General features: G+C 38.5%; 2 protein-coding genes, 1 non-coding gene and 1 pseudogene across 4 annotated transcripts in view; 1 reads left to right on the top strand and 3 right to left on the bottom strand.

Moving 5' to 3' along the window:
* The window catches only part of LOC148956658 (translocation protein SEC62-like), a 78,936-nt gene extending 78,286 nt beyond the window's left edge, over positions 1–650 (bottom strand). Inside the window, exon 1 of one of the 2 annotated variants that reach the window (XM_089086506.1) lies at positions 586–650. In XM_089086506.1, coding sequence (XP_088942632.1) covers positions 586–627 — 42 coding nt within the window. In that variant the 5' untranslated portion in view covers positions 628–650. The remainder of the gene's footprint in view (positions 1–585) is intronic. The other variant, XM_089086520.1, reaches the window with a different exon arrangement.
* A 693-nt stretch (positions 651–1,343) lies between these two features.
* On the top strand, positions 1,344–2,450 carry LOC148956657 (protein CFDP2-like). Its single transcript, XM_089091635.1, has one exon. It carries the CDS (start codon positions 1,344–1,346, stop codon positions 2,448–2,450), a length of 1,107 nt encoding a protein of 368 aa, XP_088947761.1.
* Positions 2,451–7,835: 5,385 nt separating this feature from the next.
* Positions 7,836–8,028, bottom strand: LOC148956656 (U2 spliceosomal RNA). The gene has a single exon (XR_016142558.1). It is a non-coding gene; the product is annotated as a U2 spliceosomal RNA (small nuclear RNA).
* Positions 8,029–8,685: 657 nt separating this feature from the next.
* LOC148956655 (histone H4 type VIII-like) lies at positions 8,686–9,095 on the bottom strand (annotated as a pseudogene).
* Positions 9,096–17,253: the final 8,158 nt, after the last annotated feature.

The following is a 17,253-nucleotide window of genomic DNA, read 5'->3' as shown; positions in this document are numbered from 1 at the left end:
TAAATTTTTACAAAATCATATTGTTGACTTACAAATAAAGTAAATATACCACTCAATGCCTTTTTTATGTTCTTTCCAAATGTAATAAGGTCAATATATACCAAATCATATTATTAAGTTTCAAATAAAGTGAATACACTATTTGATGCCTTTTTTTATGCTGATTACGAATATAATAAGCATTTCTATTGGAAATTAATTTCGCCCCCCCCCCTATATAGGCTACCTAACCTAACCCTGAATTTGCATATATAGGGGGGGGGGGCTGAAATTCATTTCCAATAGGCTAGAAATGCTTATTATATTTGTAATCAGCATAAAAAAAAGCCATGGAATGGTGTATTCACTTTAGTCCTAACTCAATAATATGATTTGGTAGATATTGACCTGTAGTAATCATTTTTGTCAGAAATGAATTTCACCCCACCCGTATATACCAATTCAGGTATATATTTGCACATTAGTGGGGTGGGGGTAAAGTTTAAACTTATCTCCCATTTAAATCAGAAATAAAATTTGCCACCACCCTGATAATTTGGTAAAATTATCCTCTGTGTATAAGAAAAAAAAAAGAACTTAACTGACATCAACATCTTTTTTCTTTTTTAATTTCTTCTTGTCCGCCATTTTAAAATTAAATATTTTCTTTCGTTTCTTTCCTAATACTCTAATAGCTATTCCCCTGCCAGCGTTACCTACATGAGACGATCTGTTTGACAATAGGAAGCCGGTTGAAGGTGGCAAAATCGAGACGATTTCTGACGCTGGTTTTGTTCGGAATAATGGTTGAAAAAATTTGCTCAGCATCTATGGAACCATGAGGAAAAACAAGTTGGCTTAAAGTGAAATGCCCGAACAGAGGAAAACCCTTTTCAAATTTATTAGCAGTTTCGAAACAGATTCCTATTCTCATTAAATGACTCTTGTGTTTCAGGAGTTGTTCTTAAAACTTGCAAACCTTGGAGTAGCCCCTAAGCTAGTATCTTTTATTAAATCCTTCATAGAAGTGCGAAGTTTCATCGTTTGTGTTGGTTCAGCCTTTTCACCCCAAAAGACAATAACCAAAGGCCTACCTCAGGCCTTCCACTCCAACCTCCCGACCTCCTTGGTGGGAATCAGGGCCTGATAAGCACGAGTGCTCCCAAGCTATGGTTGACGCCTCGGAGCGAGGATCCACGCCCCCATCCCTAGCGAGTGGGGAGGAGAGCCATAAGTTGCACCTCACAGCGATGGAGTGGTGTAACATTCTATTAGTAGCCTAGCCTGACAAATAGAATGGCTAAAGCAACGGGGCGCCAAGGGTCTGGGGAGTCGTTGGTCAAGCCAATTCCTATGAAACACCAATGGATGTTGAAGATCAAATGCAGAGAGATACTACTATTACGGTGTTCGCGGTAGCCGACGCGGACCAGGTCAGGGTGGTGCCTGGCCCGACAAGTATGCAACCCGCCCGATCAAGAAAACATATGAATATTGGCGCGTGGAATGTCCGTAGCTGCAAGCTGGAATCCACGCAGCTGCTCCTTGCAAGGGAGCTGCAGAAATATAAAATCAACGTTTGTTGTCTGTCAGAAACGAGACTTAATGATGTTCTGTCCAAAAAATTGACCGTTTCCGAATCTGACTCATTCCAGTTCTATAACTCGGGTCCCAATGATGGTTCCGGCCAGCAAGGAGTTGGGTTCCTAATAGATGGTCCTACTGCATCATGCGTCACCTCTTGGGAGCCAGTGTCACCAAGGATCGCCATGATCAGACTGAGAGGCCACATTAGCCACATAACCATAATTGCCGTGCACGCTCCGATAAAGGACAGTAGTAATGCGGTCAAAGATGCCTTTTATTATGACCTACAAAGAATCATCGACAAGACACCAAGGTGTGACATACTCTATGTAGCTGGAGACTGGAACGCCCGGCTTGGCAAAGTAGACCTCGAAACAGCAGCAGTTATTGGCCGCCTCACCGTTGGTGACAGATGCATCAATGGAGAAAGGCTCTTACAGCTAGCCAGATACAACAACCTATGCGTCACAAACACTCTCTTTGAGCACAAGAGACTCTACCTCGTTACATGGCGTTCGAACGACGGCGTAACAACAGCCCAGATCGACCACATCTTAGTCAGCAGAAGATGGAGGAGCTCCTGCACAAATGCCCGGGTATACAGAGGAGCAGACACAGGATCTTTAAATGGATCCGACCACTATCTCCTCACTTGCAAAGTCCGTCACCGCCTTAGTAGACAAAAGCGACAGACGGAAGGAAAGCGCTTCGATGTTTCGAAACTAAGATGCCCGGAAATCAAAGCCGACTTTGAGTTAAAGCTAAGCAACCGGTTCAATGCCTTGAATCGTCTCTCACTCGTGGATGAAGAATGGGCACAGATAAAAATTGCAACACAGGACGTAGCTGAGGAGGTGCTTGGCCACACAAAACGAAAACAGTGAGCCTGGATCTCTGAACAAACCATAGAACTAGTTGAGAAGAAGCGACCCCTCGTGGGAGGTGCAAAAGAACCCTTAAAAGTAGCCCGCAAAGCAGTTAAACAGTCACTGAAACTGGACAGAGAACAGTACTGGTCAGATCTGGCGAATGAGTTGGATTAAGCGTCCAGGAGCCACAACAGCAGGAAAATGTTCAAACTACTTAAAGAAGCGACTGGAAAAACTACTGTAACGGTTGACACACTGAAAGATAAGTCCGGAGAACTCATCCGAACAGAAGAAGAACGCACGGAACGCTGGCGAGAGCATTTTTCTGAGCTACTGAACCCTGTCAAACCCCCGTACGATCTACCTGCCTTCTCGAGTGCTGCTAGAGAGCCCTACGCAGTAAACCTCGATCCACCAAGTATTGCGGAAGTACAAAAAGCGCTGAAGTGCATGAAAAACAATAAAACTCCTGGAGAGGATGGGATCCCTTCTGAAATGTTCAAGGCCTCACCAACTCTACTATGCCACCTAACCGACCTTTTTGTCCAGGTGTGGACAACGAAGACCTTCCCAAAAGACTGGAAAGTATCAGTCCTCGTTCCGCTATACAAAAAAGGAGATAAGGCCATTTGCGGAAACTATAGAGGTATCTCCCTGATCAACCATGCCATGAAGATCTTCTGCGTCATTCTTTTGAATCGATTCAAAGACGCACGTGACAAGTTAACCCGTCCTGAACAAGCAGGCTTCAGACCAGCCAGAGGCTGTCCAGAACAGATATTGACGATTCGCCTCATCCTTCAGCAGTTCAGCAGGTTTCATCTACCCCTTCTCATCGCCTTTATTGACTTTGCAGCTGCCTTCGACTCTCTCATCAGAGAGGAGCTATGAAGAATTATGGCTGAAGACGGTGCGCCACAGGATATCATTGAGATACTCTGAAGTGCGTATAAGGACACTGAGACTTGCGTCCGTGTTTCCGGCAATCATACTCCTAAGTTTCCAATGGAGTTTGGGGTAAAGTAGGGATTCCCCCAGTCGCTTATATTATTTAACTACGTGATAGACTGGATCATGAATAATGCAATGAGAAACAACAGCGGAATAGTCTTCAGACAAATAGCTGGTTTCTTCCAGACCCTGATAGATCTGGACTTCGCAGACGACGTTGCTGAGCTGGAAAATACCGCCGACAGCTTACAAGGCATGATCGACGATACCTATGAGGTCTCAAAGCGCATCGGACTGGCCATCAGCGGCGCAAAGACTAAAGTATTGGCTCTCAACCAACCTGCTTCTTGCCAAGTTACCCTCGACGGTGAGCCAATAGAAAACGTTGAGGAATTCAAGTATCTTGGCTCTATCATAACACCAGATGGCGGAGCTGAAAGGGATATCTCTGCCCGCATAGCAAAAGCCTGGAAAGTCTTTACTAGTCTGAAAAAAGCATTATGGACCAGACGGGAGATCTCAACCAAAACAAAAGTCAGAATCTATGGTGCAACTGTTCGAGCAGTACTACTGTATGCTTGCGAGACATGGCCGATCAAGACTGAAGATGCGAGAACTTTGTACGTATTCGACCACCGCTGCCTTCAATACATCCTCCGCATTAAGAGATGGGACAGGATTTCCAATAGTGAAGTAAGGAGTTGCTGTGGCCAATCAGAAGAGCTATCGCTTATCATTAAAAGACGTAGCCTGAAGCTCCTCGGCCACACATTGCGCCGTCCCGAAGGCACGATATGTCGAGACGTCCTTGTCTGCGAACCAGCCCCCTCCTGGAAACGTAAACCAGGAAGACAAAAGAAGAACCTGTGGCAAAAATTCAAGGAGGACCCGGAACCGTGGGGAGGTTTCAGGAGACACGGTCGGAGATGGGACAAAGACTGGCTGAAGATCGCTGGAGAAGCTGCAGCCGACAGGTCCAAGTGGTCGTCGGAAGTCATCCCAAGATCCTTTGGTACCAGGCAGGACAGTTCATCGTCTGGTTCCCGCCGAAAGAAAAAGAAAAGTAAAGTAAGTACCTCAGGGAGCAGTCCTCAGTTGCCTCCTATTTGCCCTATATCTCTGGGACATGAACCTACCTCACACGAATCTACAATATGCTGATGATCTAGTGCTATGGTCATCTGGCAACACCTTCCAGATAGCACAGTCAAATCTGCAAAAGTCACTTTTCCAGTTTGAAAAATTCTCTCAACATTCAGATTTACCCATTGCACCCACCAAGTCAAAAATAATCCAATTTCACCGGAAGCGAAACCATGTTAATGCAAAACTAACTCTAAATAAAACAACTATTCCAGAAGATAATCATATTAATTACCTAGGTCTCATGCTTGACCAAAAACTTAATTTCCACCTCCACATTTCAAACACATTAAAATATGCTATAGAAAAGCAAATATACTAAAAAGACTTTTTTCCACACCCTGGGGTTGTAAGGAGAAAACCTTACTCCAGTTTTATAAATCCCATATAAGACCCCATATTGACTATGGGCTCATCGTCTCTGGTGCATGTGCAAAGACTCAGATTCAAAAAATTGAAACAACACAAAATGATATAATACGTCTCATATTTGGTCTTAGGAATCCCACAAGCACCAAGTTTCTACTTATGGAGAGTGGATTAACAACAATAAGGTAGAGACTTAGTTTTCTCTTGACAAAACATCTTACAGAAATTGAATCAAATAGCTCACACACACTACATAATTGGTTAAGAAATCCAGCCATGTATAGAGGCATGGCAGATCAGTATGCCAATATTCAGAAGAAGTTCCCCCTACCAGCAAAGTCTATTGCACCCACTTTCCCCCGATCCCTCCCATGGAATTGGTCAAGTCCCATAATAAATAATGAGTTCTCAAAGTGGAATAAAGATTTAACCCCCATTGCTTTTGTCCAGAAAAAAATTGCTGAACTTAATACAATTACCTATAAAAATCACTTCTAAATATTTTTTGATGGGTCAAAAATGAATGAGAAGGTAGCAAGTGGTGCTTTCCTTCCTCACCTGAAAATTGCAATGGGCGAGAGATTATATAATAATCTATCTATAATGTCTGCTGAGTTAAATGCCATAATCATGGCATTAGAACACCTTATAGAAAACCAACCTTTGATTGCAAATTCAAATAATATTATCATATATTCCGACTCTCTATCAAGCCTTGAGTTGCTGGCCTCAGCTCCTCAATATAAGTTGGACATTGACACTAATCATTTTCTCAGTATTATTGATAATCTTGCTTCAAGTGGCATAAAAACTTATTTTCAGTACATTCCTAGCCAATCTGGCATAAGTGGTAATCATCAGGTTGATGAAATAGCAAAAAATGCTATAAATATTAACCAGCCAAGTGGGAGACCAATCCCAATTAGAGATATTTACCGATGGAGGCTATCAGATATTAATTTTAATAAGATTAATCCTATCCTTTCGCCCTTTCCCAATAAGTATCTTTCTAAAATTTATCATAGAATTCGTTCTGGTACAAATGGACTAAATTTCCTTGCATTCTCATGTAAGTTTTCTAATTCAAGTGGTTCAATTCCCCTGTCCCCTCTTTGCAGGCATTGTGATATGAATAATGAAACAATTGACCACTGCCTATTTGAATGTAATATGCTGACGTCTGCACAACATACCTTGCTTTGTAAACTGTTAAAATGCCTCAAACACCACAAAATCTCACTATCAGCCAAGAGCCTAGCCAACTATACCTGCACACAGAGCATAGAAATCGAAATCTATCTTCTTATATTTGAACTCCTTGAGTCAAAAGATCTACTGAAAGATATCTGAGAATATCTAATAAATAAGAGACAACCAAGACAGTAGCTCTGTAGCCCACAGAGCGAAGCAAAAAGAAGAGGGCTAAATAGTACCAACTGAATAGTCCGCCTGCTGTGAATTAAAAGAAGAAGAAGAAAAATGGAACAAACAGTCAAAGTTTAGCACACAAACCAAGGTATTGAGGAGGGGTGACCCCTTCACATGCGAAATATTATTATTCGTTATGAGGTTATATGTTGCTCCTAACTTTCAATTGAATAAAAACTTGTTTCTTATTTAATATCGATAGTTTTTCAAATAATGCCGGTAAATCTGGTTCACCCTCTATAAGAAATTCTTTCCCTCTCGGGAAAATCCTCCCTGGATAGTTATTCCCATGTACAATGCAACCTCCCCCGTAAGATTACTTTCGGGCCATTCCATCCTCGTTGAAAATTCTCCCCCGTCCCTTTGCAAAATTTCTTGCGGAAGATTCAGCCTCAAAAATTCTCCTTAGGATACTTTCATTTGAAAAAGAATTTAAGTTTTAATGGTTTTTCCAGTGACTCCAAAAATCTCCTTTTCCATTGAAATTATCTCCTGGAAATCGAAAAACACTGAAAATTTCCCTTGGGACATTCCCCCGGAGTACCTCCACATACAAAATTGAACAGGCAAAGACAAAGTAAGTCAAATAAAAATGATTTTGTATAGAAATTTTGTAAGTCTCCCCAGTAAAAAATTTTCCCTGGAAAGTTCACCTCCCCCCAGAATTTTCCTCTACAAGAAAAAATATCCCAATGGAGACTCATTCCCAACACAAAAGCACCCTTCTCCCCAAAAAATGTCTGCACAATGTACTGAAAAATGTACTTTTCAATAACAAATACTATACGTAAACAATTGGGCAAATTTTTTAACTTAAAGACCTATCCATGGGGCTGAGGGGGGGGGGGTCATGCTATTTCCTAAGGGATAATTTCTCGGATTTTCAACCATGTCAAATAAAAAGGCTATTTCAAAATTTTGATCGGACAATTTTTGGGCAAAAGGGGCGCGGGAGGGGGGCTAGTTGCTCTCTAATCTTTTCGGTCATTTGAAAAGGGCAGTAGAGCTTTTAATTTCCGTTCAAATGAGCCATCTTTCGATGTTTTAGGACTATTGATTCGACACGATCACCCATGGAGAAAAAAAAACGCATCCGTGGTCTTTCTTCTGATAAAAAAAATACAAAATTCCATATTTTTGCCAATAGGAGTTTTAAGCCTCTACAGTATGGTTTTCCGATACGCTTTAATCTGATTATGTGATCTCCATGAGTATTCTTCGCTTTTTAGGGGGTGTTTCTCCCTTTTTCAAAATCAGGCAAATTTTCTCAGGCTCGTACCCTTTTATGGGTAACACTAAGCTTAATGAATCTTATGTATTTAGAATCAACATAACAAGCCAATTCCCTTTATATATTTATTGATATGAAAATTCTGTTTTTTAGAGTTTCGGTTACTATTGAGCCCTGTCGCTCCTTGTTTACAGTTTGTTACCGCGAACTGTTGGCATTCGAGTTGAAAACTTTATTCAGGAGATTGGCATGGGGAATGGGCATCGATTACCCATGGACATGGGTGCGCAAATTCCAGATATGCTGCAGAACCGGTCCAACGCATGTAAGGAGCGTACCCTGCCACTACGTCACTAAAATTTCCAAAAAGTGAGTTTAAAATTATGGGCCGTATTTAGGAACTGTATCAGATATTAAGCCAAAAAGAACAGCTAATATACTTTGGTCTCAGCCAAAAGGCCGAAAAATGACACTCAACTAAATTCTGTGAAAGAACATTTCTATGAATACGGGTTAAAATGTTTGTCAAAAACTTAATTTTGATGTGCACCAATAAAATAACATTCAAACAACCAGTCATTTGTCTGTAGGTTTTTCTAAACAGTGTAACAAATTTTCCACCTTCTCGAAGTTCACTTTCAGGGGTGAAGGCGCTAATTTGACTTTGGAGCATTGGTCGATGGTTCTTTAAAATATCAGATCCTCCAATGAATACTGTTTACAAAACGTAACTGGCCAATTCAAAATTTTGACGAGATTTTTCAAAATCAGTTGTCTTTTTGTGGTTTGCAACTTACGTTTTTGGCTTCATCATTATATTATCATTACCTTATAGTCAAGTTACAAAAAATTTTTTTGTCTTGGAAAATCTTGCCAGTTTTCATATTTGTTTATAAATTATAAAAAACTATTACCAATATACTTATTCAAAATTTTAAGGTCAAGTGACAATTTAACAAGCGCATGAATAAATTTTCCCTAGTTCCTACTTGCTCTATGCAAATAAGACAGAACTGGCTATTACAGTAAAATAACAATCGTTATTCCTGTGAATAAATTCCATTTTTGGAATGCAGCTGGAGAAAACAACTGTTTCTCGACATTTAAACTGAAGAATAAGGAAATTGTTCAAAGAACATAGACAGGAAAGTGCATATGAAATTGTTGGCCTTTAAAAACACCATTTAGCAGGGAGGGGGTGCAATTAAGACGTGAATGGAAACCATAAACACCGAAGGCAGACAATGTCCGATCTTGACGCTTCAGAGCCTGGACTAAATCCATTACAGTTGCAGCCTTTCTCTTGGCATACTCTGTGTAAGTGAAAGCATCACGAATAATAATCTCTAGAATCATTTTAAGAATGCTGCTGGTTTCCTCGTAAATTATGCAAGAAATACGTTTTACGCCACCACTGTGAGTACGTCTTCTGGTAGCTTGCTGTGTTATTCACTGGAGGTTGTCACCAGGAACTTTGCAAAGATGTTTTGTGCCTCTTTTTTTTCAAGCAACTTTAATCCTTTTCCTCTTCCTGTCATATCATAGGCAGCGCAATCGCGATGCCTAAGTAAAGAACGATGTTGGCACAATGTATTATTTTTTTTCTTTAAGCCAGGGCACTTCGTACTGAAGGAGTTGTCATAGAAACTTGTAAAAAGGCTCATTCGATTGGAGATTGGAACGGCTAGTGCCCTTTTTAATAGTCGAAAGTGATTAGAAGGCAACTAACACCCCATCCATGCCCACCATTTCCCCAAACACATCCAATCAAAATTTTGAGATAGCCATTTTGTTCAGCATAGTTGATTTCCACATAGAAAATATATTTTTGAGGAGGACACTCCCCCACAACCCTCAGGGCAAGGGATTTAAGTTAGGCCCTGGGGGCATATAAGAACGATGTTGGCACATTGTATTATTTATTATTTTTTTCCTTTAGACCAGAGCACTTCGTATCAAAAAAGTTGTCGTAAAAACTTCGATAAGGGCTCATTCTATTGGAAATTGGAGTGGCTTGTGGCCTTTTTTAACAGTCAAAAGTGATTGGAAGGCAACTAACACCCCTTCCACACCTACCATTTTCCGAAACATATCCAATAAAAATTTTGAGATAGTCATTTTGTTCAGTTCAGTTGATTTCCAGATAGAAATTATATTTTTGAGAAGGACACTCCCCCACATCCCTCAGGGCAAGGGTTGTAAGTTATGCTCTGAGGGCATAAAAGGTTTTAAAAGAATGTGTTGTCGTAGAAACTTCAAAAGAGGCTCATTCAATTGGAAATTCAAATGGCTAGTGCCTTTTTTAATAGTCGAAAGTGATTGGAGGGCAAGTAATCCCCCTCTCACGCCTAGCTTTTCCCCAAACATATCCAATCAAAATTTCGAGGTAGCCATTTTGTTCAACGTAGTTGAAATTTCTGGAAATTAGGTCTTTGAGGATGACACCCCCCAGCCCTCAGGGCAAGGGTTGTAAGTTATACCCTGGGGGCATATAAGGTTTTCTATAGAACGCGTTGTCGTAGTAACTTCAAAAAGGGCTCATTCGTTTGGAAATTGAAATGGCTAGTGTCCTCTTTAATAGTCGAAAGTGACTGGAAGGCAACTAACACCCCTTCCACACCCACCATTTCCCCAAACACATCCAATCAAATTTGGAGATAGTCATTTTGTTCCACGCAGTTTAAAGTTCTGAAAAGAATAAATTTGAGCAGGACACTCTCCCCACAGTCTTCAGGGCAAGGGTTATAAGTTACATAATTGCTACTTTACTAAAACAAATACAAATGAACGTGAATTGTCAGTTTAATATACATATACTGATATTTATTAGTCAAATTGTTAATATTATTTGATTTATTAAAGTCATAAAATTAAAAACATTTAATTTTTTCAGTAAAGTGAAAATTATGTTCTGGCCTTGGGATGGCATAGGAATTTTGAGCCCTACTCATGCTAATTTCTGCTCGTTTTGAGTTTGAATCGGTTATTTATTGTAATTTCATCTATTTATGGGTTTCATTTATTTATCGATACTGATTTGTGGTAGTTTCGCGCTTGGTTTATTGTTTGATTTTATTTTTTCCTTTTTGGTTCTTTTCTTTTCTTTGCAAAACTTGTTTTGTTGAAAAAGTTTTTTTTAATTAATTTTATACAATGTGGTATTTAACATCTGTAAAGGTTTCGTCAGAATGACGAAATTTGTGGAAGGTCCGATTAATTTATATTGCAAAAATCCTTCCCCACCGAATACTCCTCTTTCGCAAATTTGGCGCTCTGCATAAATATAACCGGGGTAAAATGGCACGATAACAGAAAAGGTTGAAATTCTTAATATATTCTTCAAATTATTGAAAAAACAAGTCATACATTCGGTCTGGTGTTAAACCAAGTCCAAACAATCTAATTAAAAAAAATAAGAAACACGCACAAAACTCAATGAGACCAGCATAAAAATTATAGTATGGCTTCTTGTTTACCAGATTTTCACAAATCAAAGCTAGGAGTAAAACAAATAATTTGAGAGCATTAAAATAAAGTTGCTAGCCCTTAAAAGGGCTGTTAGAGAGGGTCTGCCAGACAGGGCAGTAGTAGAAGGGAAAAATCCTTTATTTGGAGGCTATGTATTTTATTACAGATTTAGTGTCTTCGCTAACAGCGTGCTTGGCAAGTGATTTCAGAAAATGTACGATGGATGCGTGTTTGTTGGCAAATTGGCAACGAAAATAGATATTAAATTCCAACTAAAAACACAAAAGGTAAAGCAATAAGAAACGAGACCAAGCATTGAGGCTTATGTGTCAAATTTGTATTCTAAAAAAAATAAATTGTATTTCATTCCAGTCTTATATTGTAAAGGGGCAGAAATATTGTTAAGCTGTAAAGCTTTTTCCAGACTAACGGAATTTGTTGATGGCCTGTTTAATTCATAATACAATAGTCCTGCCAAACAAAATGTTTCTCTTTCGTGAACTTGGCAATCTGTATAAATATAACCTCAAGGCATTCCTTATTTTGTTCATTTTATTTTATTAAAAAGATGCATGCGATCAACATAGCAAGGACAAAATAAACTGCACGAAAATCAACGGATGGAAAGGCACTTAGAAAGCAGTTTACGAACAAAGCAGCACGTAAGTCGGCTCCTGATACTGGTGGGGTAGAACAAATTACCCAGATACAAGCCTTGAGCCGTAGTCCTCAGTGAGATTCGTCGCTATCAGAAGAGTGCCGAACTTTTAATAAAGGAACTGCCCTTTCACAGACCTGTATGAGAGATAGCTCAGGATTTCAAAGCTAACTTAAGGTTCCAGAGCTCTAACGCGATAGTCCCACAAGAATCCAGCGAGGTGTGTCTAGTTGAACTTTTTGAGGATGCCAACATGAGTGCCATTCACGTCAAGAGTGCAACCATCATGTCAAAAGATATTCTATTTGTCTATTATTATTATTATTATTATTATTTTATTTATAACCCACTGTACAATAAATGTAAAATAGTGGAGTAATACAAACACAAAAAAAGAAAAAGAACAGCGACAAATCTAACCACAAATATAAACACTAATAAAAAAAACGGATAAGACTGTGATGTGGGCCCAACCGAAAACTAGCATCCTGACTGATCTTCGCTTGCACCATTTCAAGCGAGGACAGAATTTCTGTTGCGCCATGACGACCAACAAGCCGCCTATTTCACACAGCAAGCGCCAAATATAATAGGAACTTACAATATCTAAAATAATTACCCTTCATTTTTTTAAGATCATATTTATTAAAAAGCGCATACAGCCCAGAAGCGGATAAAATCGCATGGTCACAGAAACTACAGTAGAGTTTAGCAAGACCATGCCTATTAAAACGTCCACGGTTTGCAACAATTTTCCCATAACCAGCTTTAAGCTTATCCTTCGAATCACAAATAAATTTACGTCGGATACTTCCTACGGATTCACAGATGGAAATACCAAGTCATTTAATAACAGAGACCCGAGGTACCGTAAAGGTATTGCAAGCAAGGGGAGTAGCAGGGGGATTAACAGCGTTAAAGAGTAAATATTCACATTTCAAAGTATTTAATGATAGGCCTATTTCAATAAGCATAGATCCCACCATGCTAACATTCCATTCAAGCCTCCTTTTGGAACGACTAATCAGGAGGAGGTCATCAGAATATGCTAAATAATACACTTCCGAAAAACCAAAAAAACAACTGGAGGGAATCTTATTAATCACACTCGAAATACAAGCATTAAAAATATAAGGCGAAAGAACTCCTCCTTGCCTAACCCCGCTTTTAACAGGAATATTTCCAAAAACACATCCATTCAATTTCAATCTCACATATGAATTCGAATACCAAAAACATAGCAGAGAAATAATCAATGGATTTATACCAAGCTGATGTAAAGAATAAAAAGCCTGAGGGTGCACAACACTGTCGAAAGCTTTAGATATGTCTAAAGCAAATATATGTAATGATTGACCTTTCGTTTGTTCATCCTTAAAAAGGAGAGCAAGCACCCGATGTGCATAATGACAAGAAATCCCCTTTCTAAATCCAAACTGATTAGCATCATAATTCACAAAATCAATAATATAAGGAAGAAGCACATATTCAAAAAGTTTGCTAATATTGCAGGCGACAGTAATAGGCCTATAAGAATCACATTTATTTACGTCTTTTCCTCTCTTTACAATTAAGGTAACAGTACCACATAGGAAACTATCAGGCACTAAAGAACAACAAAGACACATTTGAAAAAGTAGCTGCAAATGTTTTACTAGTTCCCGAGAATCTTCCCGTAAATGAAAAACGCTTATACCATCAATATCAATAGACTGAGACTTCAGCCGCCTGATCGATTCAGTAATTATATCAGCTGACACAAGAAGGACGTGCTTTTGTTGCATTTTTTCGGGAAGGCACTTAGCAAGGAGTTGGGAATATCGGCTATGTACAGCGAAATTAACACGGGAAAAAATATTAGAATAATGTTGGATCCAAGCTGATTGCGGAATATTATCACTCTTATAGTCAGTAAACTTAGAAGAATTCGTCACAAAATTCCACTCTTTCGAACTGTTTGGAAAATTAACTCCAGCTTCACGAACGGACCGCAGTTGTCTTTTATAAGCCGTTTTCGTTTTACGTTTAATATCAAAAACAGTACCACGAGAGGGACGCCCACAAGCAATCCAAATACGTAACCATAGCTTGGCCTGACTTTTCACTTTTTTCAAAAGAGGGTCATAATTCCAAACAAACTTTCGCGTGTTAGACCGAATACGTTCAATTGGGACAGCTACTTGTTCAGTTTTTTTCAAACATAAAAGGATTTGATGATAATACGTATTCAATTGCAAACGAGCACTAGGTGAGCTAACTCCACAACAGAGGAGGTTATAAGGCACATTAATGGTACTCAGCAGGCTTGCAAGCGTGGCCACATATAAAGGCCAATCACAACGATTCCAATTTCGCCGTTGAAACCACTTTTTTTCTACGGATTGGGGAGCATTTATTACTAGTTTAGATGTGACTGACACACACAGAGATATGGGTATGTGATCATAATCTCTTTCATCTTCATCAACATGGACAGTTGAAGTTGTAACACCAGCAGAGCATACACAGTGCTATGCCCATATATGGTGTGGGCGTAGGAGTAACACCCCCATCTCTACTGTAAATACACATTTATTATTACGCACTCAACTACTCGAACAGCTAAAAAACTATCACAAGAAAAGAAAACACTAGAATTAAGATTCGATGCTACATAAGTAGCAATACCACCGGAAGCTCTGCCTTTAGAAGCACTACGTTTAGCTGGAACCGAGAAAGTTTTGAAAGTGGAACTAATGTCAAGTAAACTAAGGCTGTGGTTGGTCAGGAAATGTTCCTGCAAACACAGAATATCATGATTATGAAGTATTTTTTCAAGAATAGGTTTTTTTTTTATAAGACCACCATTAATGTTCCAAGAGAGAAAACGAACATCCATTAATCTACTTAGCTGCCCGTTTATCGGTTTGAGAGTTGCCAGGGCATTTGATACTGTAACATGTGTGATTAAACTCTTTACATGTAATGCAAAACATGTTCCAAACACATGGATTATCCCTTGTGGAAGAGTGCTCCGAGGAACCACAGCGAGAGCACATTTCTGCGTTCTTACAATCCGCAGCAAGATGTCCTTGTTGATGACATCTGAAACACCGTCTAGGTATGAATATGAAATTCTTGACAGATAAATTTTCATAACCCACCTTCACAGAATTCTTCAGAAAGGAATCGAGATCACTCTGTTGTTCAAAATAAATCTTGTAGACACGTGACTTGCCACACTGCAAAGCTTTGACACACTTTGGAATAATTTTCTCTAGATCTTTTTCATTCATTTCTGTCGGAACGCCTTTTATTACACCGATGAAGGCGGGAGATTTAATAGAGGCTAAAAGGCCAGGTTGGAACTTTTTCATCTGGTCAGCAATTGAGGAGGCAGCGGATTTACTTTTTACGACAATTTTCCATTCTGATGAAGAACGTTTCACTTCTGAAATATCATTTGCAGCTTCAGGACATATTTTATCAATAAAATCTTTACTTAATAGTGGAGATGAAAGATATATATATATATATATATATATATATATATATATATATATATATATATATATATATATATATATATATATATATATATATATATATATATATATATATATATGTATATATATATAACCAGTGGCGTCAATTCACAGCAATTTAATGGGTGGGGTGGGGGTGGGACATTTCTCAAAATCTAGGGAATGGGAAAATTGATCGGTTTCTTGCGATTTGTCCAACAAAATACAAAAAAGGTATTTTCAGTAAAAAATACCCCCAAAAGATATTTTCAAAACATATGGGGTGTGATGGGGAGAGTGGGTTGTAAAAGCATGAAAAGGTCGTCAATGGGCGCATGCTTCACCAGCAGGAAGTATTTCACATTTTCTTCCAATTTCGTTACGTCTTCTGCCCTGGTCATACGCGTGATCAAATGATGGGAGAGAAAATTAAGAACTGTTTGGACTAACTTGAAGCATTTCTGGACGATTAGCTGCATAGAACATTCACTAGAAAAAACGAAATATAAAGTAAACAATAAAAAAACAACAGACATAAAAACAACATATAAAAACATATAGTCATTAGAAAAAAAAAATATTGTACGCACTTGAACAGCTGAAGCACATAGATTTTAATGGAACAACTATCCTTCTAAAGTAGATCAGATCTAACAGATTGTGGTAACGAACTGTAAGTAAGGAGCGACCCGGATCAATAGTAACCGAAGCTCTAAATAACGGAATTTTATACCAATAGATACGTGAAAAGAATCAGATTTTTATGCTGATTTCAAATATATAAGTTTGATTCAATTTAGTCCTACCCATCAAAAGTTACACACCAGAGAAAATTTGCCTGATTTTCGAAAAAGGAAGAAAGACCCCCTAAAAGTCATAGAACCTTAATTAAAATCACAACATCAGATTCAGCGTATCAGAGAACCCTACTGTAGAAGTTTCAATCTCCTATCTGCAAAAACGTGGAATTATGTATTTTTTACAAGAAGAAAGATCACGGATGCGTGTTTATTTGTTTTTGATTTTTTTTTTCAAGGGTGATAACATCGACCGAGTGGTCCTAGGATATCGCGGGAGAGCTCATTCGAACGAAAATTAAAAGTTCTAGTGACCTTTTTAAGTGCCCCCCAAAAATGGAGGGCAACTAGGCCCCCTCCTATGCTCATTTTTTTAAAGTTACCCAGTAAAAATTTTGAGATAGCCATTTTGTTAAGCATGGTCGAAAAATAAAATAACTTTGCTTTGAGGATGACTGAATTCTCCACAGTCCTCGGGGGAAGGGCTGGAAGTTATGAACTATGCCCAATATTTACATATAGTATTGGTTATTGGGAAGTATATAGACTTTTTCAGGGAGGTTTTTTATGGTTTTTAGGGTGGGGGGGCTGGGGTTACGTTGGAGGATGTTTCCGTGGAGGGAGTTTTCATGGGGGAAGGAACATTGCTATGAAGGGGGCGTCGGATTTTCCAGCATTATTTAAAAAAACGATCAGAAATCAAATAAAAAAAATAAGTTTTTCAACTGAAAGTAAGGAGCAACATCAAAAATTAAAACGAGAATAAATTATTACGTATGTGATTGGATTCGGCCCCTAGTTAAAAACTCGCTCCTTACGCTCAATTTTTTTTTAGTAATTTCATAAGAGCTATTTATTCTAATTAAAGGCCTTTGTGATTAAGAGGTAAGTTTTAAAGAATTGGAACAAAATTCGAACTTTAGCGCAAAGAGAAAGGTATTGACTAGGGGGCAAACCGCCTGATATACGTATTAAAAGTAGATGAATATAGAAGGTCGTTACGTAGGTTAATTCTTAACTTAAGTATATTTATTACTAATAAAAACATTTATAAATAAAATTAAACAACTTTCCAGAAAGCCATTAAACAAAAAAAGTAAAATTAATATGCAAATTTCAGTTTAATTATTCATGCACGGTGAGCCAAAATCAAAACCAACGTTCATTCAAAAATGTTCAGAAAATGAATAAAAAAACAAGTTTTTTTTTAATTGAAAGTAGGGAGCGACATTAAAACTTAAAACGAACAGAAATTATTCTGTATATGAAA

This window comes from Artemia sp. Qi Xiang Cuo, chromosome 1, assembly GCF_049724085.1.
Source record: "Artemia sp. Qi Xiang Cuo chromosome 1, ASM4972408v1, whole genome shotgun sequence".
Lineage (NCBI taxonomy): Eukaryota > Metazoa > Arthropoda > Branchiopoda > Anostraca > Artemiidae > Artemia > Artemia sp. Qi Xiang Cuo.
This window is presented reverse-complemented; position numbering and strand designations above follow the sequence as displayed.

What these genes read in the sequence shown, in the direction of transcription:
- LOC148956657 (XM_089091635.1), top strand. Translation starts at nt 1,344, where the DNA reads ATGGATGTTGAAGATCAAATGCAGAGAGATACTACTATTACGGTGTTC.